Source organism: Montipora capricornis, chromosome 8, assembly GCF_036669925.1.
Source record: "Montipora capricornis isolate CH-2021 chromosome 8, ASM3666992v2, whole genome shotgun sequence".
Taxonomy (NCBI): Eukaryota; Metazoa; Cnidaria; class Anthozoa; order Scleractinia; family Acroporidae; genus Montipora; species Montipora capricornis.
Genome location: NC_090890.1, coordinates 19639528 through 19644527, shown reverse-complemented (window position 1 = coordinate 19644527; position 5000 = coordinate 19639528). Strand labels below are relative to the sequence as shown.

The following is a 5000-nucleotide window of genomic DNA, read 5'->3' as shown; positions in this document are numbered from 1 at the left end:
ATCTAACTTTGAAGCTTTCCAGCCTGGCTTGAACCTTGTCAGGATCATCAAAGTTATGAAGCAACTTGAGCAGTTGTGAAAGAAGCCTGCAAAATAACCAGGCTTAACCCAGTTACTCCTCAAACACTCTCTGATGCCTCAGTTGACAAGTAAAATTGTAATACAAAGTCCCTGTGACACTTATTTTCCCCCTTTTTTTAACTTTTCCTTTAAATATCTGTAGTGTCTGGAGTGTAGTTCTTCAAAAAATTTCCTCTTATAGTGTATCCATGCGTTTTAGTGGGCCTTTGATTTATTCGCAAAAAATCTTGGCCAAGCCAGTTGGGCCCTGCTAACTAATGATGTCAAGGAAGTGCCAATGGCCTGCGAAAACACATGGATACACTCCAGACACTGTAAAGTTAAAAAACAGGGAAAAAATAACAGCCTCATGGAGTCTCACTCCCAAGAGTCAATGGGTTAAATGGGCAACAAACCCGTGCTTCATAACTGTGTTAATCACTAACAAAGACTTACTTACTCTGCAGTTAAAATAACTTATATGAAGTTTTATGTTCTTTTCTGTTAATAACTTGCCATCTTTCAAATGGCTTGAAAGCTCAGATGGTATTTGAGCAACTGCATTGCAATTGCACAGTGATCATGAGTTTGAGTCCTGTTTAAGCCTGGATTCAGACTGTCACTTGCATACTCTGCAGTTTAAATAATTATAATGGATAATTTGTACATGTATATTTTTTCTGTCATAAGTGACATGTTATTATTATCAGTGAATAGGTTGTTTATGAACTTTACAGCACAACAGCTTCCCAACCTTGTTCCCAAGGTCTCTCTTCTCTGCCTCCTTTGTTGTTGAGGAGAAACACCCTGGTTCAGGCCTGTCATGTGGCACTTTGCAACAAATGGCAGACCGTTTCATTGCCCTTCACTACTTTCACGGCGTGTTTGTCCATGGGGTTGTTAATCTCTCGTTTAGCAACAAGTTTTTCTCTGATGGCTTCCATATGTCTTGATAAACATATGATATCCATGCAAAGCTGATGCGAAAATGAACGTTTCCATGTCCAGACTTCCCTCGTTGCGCAGTTACATGTACCAAGCAAACGTTTTGCATCGTTCTCCTAAGCTTTTTCATGCAAATTCTATTGTTTTCATTTCAACTGTAGGCTTAAGCAATGAAGATAACTGTTGTCAGTCACAGGAAATAGGGAAATTTATTAAAAAGAAGCTTTTAGAAAGTTTTTATTTTCATTGTTTATTAACTTATTACCGGTAGTGTTGCTGCAAATACACAACATTAGATTTTACAAATGACCAACGTTTTTTACAAGAATGCTTTTTCTGAGTTCTTATTTTTTTCCCAAATCATGCTTGAAAGTTGGGGGTGCAGCTTATACACAAGTCTTTATTATTTGTGACCTTTCACACGAAAAGGGGGCTTATGGATTTCATAGTGAACCGTGAAATAAATTTCACGGTCACGGCCCGTGAATTTAATATTTCACGCCGTGAAATTTCAATTTCACGGCGTGTTCACTATTGCTCCAATTCTTTTCACTATGCTGAGTGAAAAAGTTCACGGCGTGAAATTGAAGACCGTGAAAATAATGAAGTCACGTCGTGGACTCACTCATGTTCACGCCGTGAAATTATGTTGCTACGCCATCCAGAATAACAGGAAAATTTCGTGGTCTGGTTTTGGAATTAAAATTGCGGTAAACAAGGAAAAACAATGTTATGCTTCGGAAATCGAATAATGGTATTTATATCTTCTCTTGTGTGAAAAGTTTTAAGTTTGTATGGGGCGCCGTTTCGTTAATTTCGGCGAAATCGAAGTTGGTACGATTATTTTGCTTTGTTGATGGCACGACGATCTATAATTTGGATGAAAGTGTTTCATGACGATACTGACACGAATTATGCTAGCGAGCAAAACAGTTTATTTATTACAGTTTCTCCAATAGCATAAACAATCAAATACACTGAAAGAAATCAGTGTAGGAGGAGAGGGAAGCATCCAAAAGCGCACTTGACACCATACGAGGGATTCTCCTCAATTCTGCATAATCAATGTTTGGCCAAAATTCGCAATGAAATTGACATCCCCCGATCAGGGTCTGCGGCCAAAAATGCTGTCACGTACGTAGGTTAAAAAAGGGATTTATCCGCTGAGATTTTGCAAACTGAACAGTCCTTTTTGGGGAATAATGTTGTTCGATTTTCTCGTAAAAATTTACGCGCTGCTCGCTGCCTCGGATTCTAGGAAAAATTACTCGTACTATGTTTGGATTTAAGTGTATTTTCAGCAGTTAGTCGCCCCCTTTGGCGCACTTAAATAAAAACATACTATTAAGCGAGTTGCTGTGATTTTCCAAGTTGCCCCAAAGATTAATGCTCATAATTCATTTATGCTTGGTGATCTCGGAAAGAGGTTTGGATCACTGCTCGTCCTTGCCGGTAAATGCTCAGCACTCACATGCTCGCAAAATCCAGTCGCCGGCGTGCATGTTGTTTCTTCACTTGAGTTACATGTAAGTCAACTTTACAGTAGACAAAAATTAATGATCATCAAAGGGTTCACGTCAATGTTTCTTTGACACTCGAAATCTGCCAGAAATCCAAACCCAACGTATTGATAACGAAATTAAATAATTTTGAGGAAGACTTTTTTTTCCACGGCGTGAATTATTTCACGGCGTGAATTTTTTCACTGCCCAGCGTGAACTAGTTCACGGTGGTATGATAAATTTTCACGCCGAGTTCACGCTATTTTAAAGGAATTTCACGGTATTTCAACTTGCTTTATATAATTTCACGGTTGTCTGCCGTGAAATCGGCATGATCGTGAAATTTTCATAAGCCCCCTTTTCGCGTGAAGGGTCACATTTGTATAATACCTGCACTTATTCAGGCAGTTTGATTTGAGGTTGATATGTATCAATGTGACATGACACAGGCTATTGATCACTGAACATGTTTGTTTCCCATGGATAAACATTTCACTTGTTTTCTTGTACAACAAAACCTTGTTGCAAACTAATGGAATTCTTCATTATCACTCAATTGGACTGCTCACTTGAGCGCTTGAATCTGGAGCTTCATACGGAGACGGGTGCAAATTCAAGCAACACAAGTGTATTATCTGTAGCGCCTGATCAATTTGACAACAAATTTTTTTTGCCTTTTACGTCGAATTCCACATGTACATGTAACACAGAAAATATGTTGGTGTGAAACGTTTTGTCGTTGGTCATCTGGCCACAAAAACAAATGCGTGCTGATTCCCTTAATTGCAATGATTGCAAGGCCTATATTGCCTCCCCTCCCCTAACACAGATTTTCAGAGACCTGTGACCAGCCTGAACCAGGGTCTTTCTCATCAAAGACGGTGAAGGCAGAGAGGAGAGACCCTGGGAACAAGGTTGACTGCTTCCCAGAAAGAAGGGCTTACTGAGCCAAATTTAGTTCCAAATTTAAGAATTCTCTTGGCTTTTTTCCACTAGTTTCCTTTGCTATTAGAGTTGATTAAAAAGGCTTTCATCTTCACTCTCGGCAGGGTTGGAAAGAACAATTTTGTAATGCTTGCAACTTGGGCGAAAGACATTCATATCGCACTCGCCCAGATCAGTTTTCACTTGACCAGTCTTCTCCATTACAAAAAACTGCCCTCTTTCGTCTCCCACAAAATAATTATAAAATATACAACTGTTTACATTTAATACCTTAGACATCTTTTTTGGGTAGAGTTTTGCCCTGTTACACTGGGTTGAAAGGACGCTGGCTGCACTTTTCTCATGATAAGAAATTCATTCTGCTTCAGCTTTACAATGTATCTTGCGTACCCATCAATAAAACTACTCAAGGTGAGAACGTGCTGCGTTTGTAACCCTTTTCTGTTCTTATTGCACAACGGACAAGTCATATCTTTTCCGCCATTTTTGCAACCGTGCCATTTTGGTGAAAATTTCGTTCTCCGTGTTATTTCGTATTCCAGAGAAGGAGTGGTATTCTTATCACTAGTAGTTAGTTTTCTTTTGATACAGGAAGTTTCCACAGTTTGACACAACCACTTTTAAAACTCGCTGAATTTACACAACCTGAAGCAAAGTATGTGTCGGTAATAGTGGCAGGAAATGTTCATTTTCACATGTTTTGCAGCTCCCTGCATGAGTCAGTGTATTTTAGGACCAGAGGTAATTACTTTGTACAAGTACCTTCATTATGCAACAATCACCCAAACAGAAGTCATTTTTGTCTGCGTAGAACCAAGTTTGTTGTATAAGAAAATTGTACTCGCCAAACTGGGCAAGTGATCCTTGATTAGTACTACTCACCAAAACATTTCTGACACACACCTAGGCGAGCAGTCAGGCATTAATTTCCAACCCTGTCCCAGTGAGCCAAAAGCTAAATCTGAGCCTGGCAGAGGCTTGTTTTGAGTTCTATTATGCATTTGTAATTCATTGTCTTTTTTAGATTTTTGTTACACTCAGTGTTTTTTCTTTTCAATCTGGTGTAAGAATAATTTCAACCATTATCTACAAAATTTAATGCGAGTGTTGACATTTCAGCAAAAGCTTGTAAAACTTGGCCAAAAAAAGGCCATCGTAAAGGAGATCCAAGTCAATGGTGGAAAGACTGTGGCTGAAAAAATTGATTGGGCTCGTGAGCGCTTGGAGAAACCTGCTCCTCTCCGCAAAGTTTTTGCACAAAATGAGATGATTGATGTAATTGGTGTGACTAAGGGTCATGGATTTAAGGGTGTGACCTACCGCTGGGGAACCAAGAAACTACCTCGCAAGACGCACAAAGGATTGCGCAAGGTGGCATGTATTGGAGCCTGGCATCCAGCTCGTGTATCATATAGTGTTGCCCGTGCTGGTCAGTTTGGTTATCATCACAGAACTGAAGTCAACAAAAAGATTTACCGCATTGGCCGTGGTATTCACACTAAAGATGGTAAGGTGATCAAGAATAATGCCAGCACTGAGTATGATTTG

The 5000-nt window shown here is 39.5% G+C and overlaps 1 protein-coding gene across 1 annotated transcript in view; it reads left to right on the top strand.

Moving 5' to 3' along the window:
• The window catches only part of LOC138014496 (large ribosomal subunit protein uL3-like), a 17081-nt gene that overhangs the window by 7003 nt on the left and 5078 nt on the right, over window positions 1-5000 (top strand). The window contains exon 5 of the mRNA XM_068861573.1: window positions 4572-5000. This exon is cut by the window's right edge and continues 24 nt beyond it. Within this exon, the coding sequence (XP_068717674.1) occupies window positions 4572-5000 (429 nt within the window). The remainder of the gene's footprint in view (window positions 1-4571) is intronic.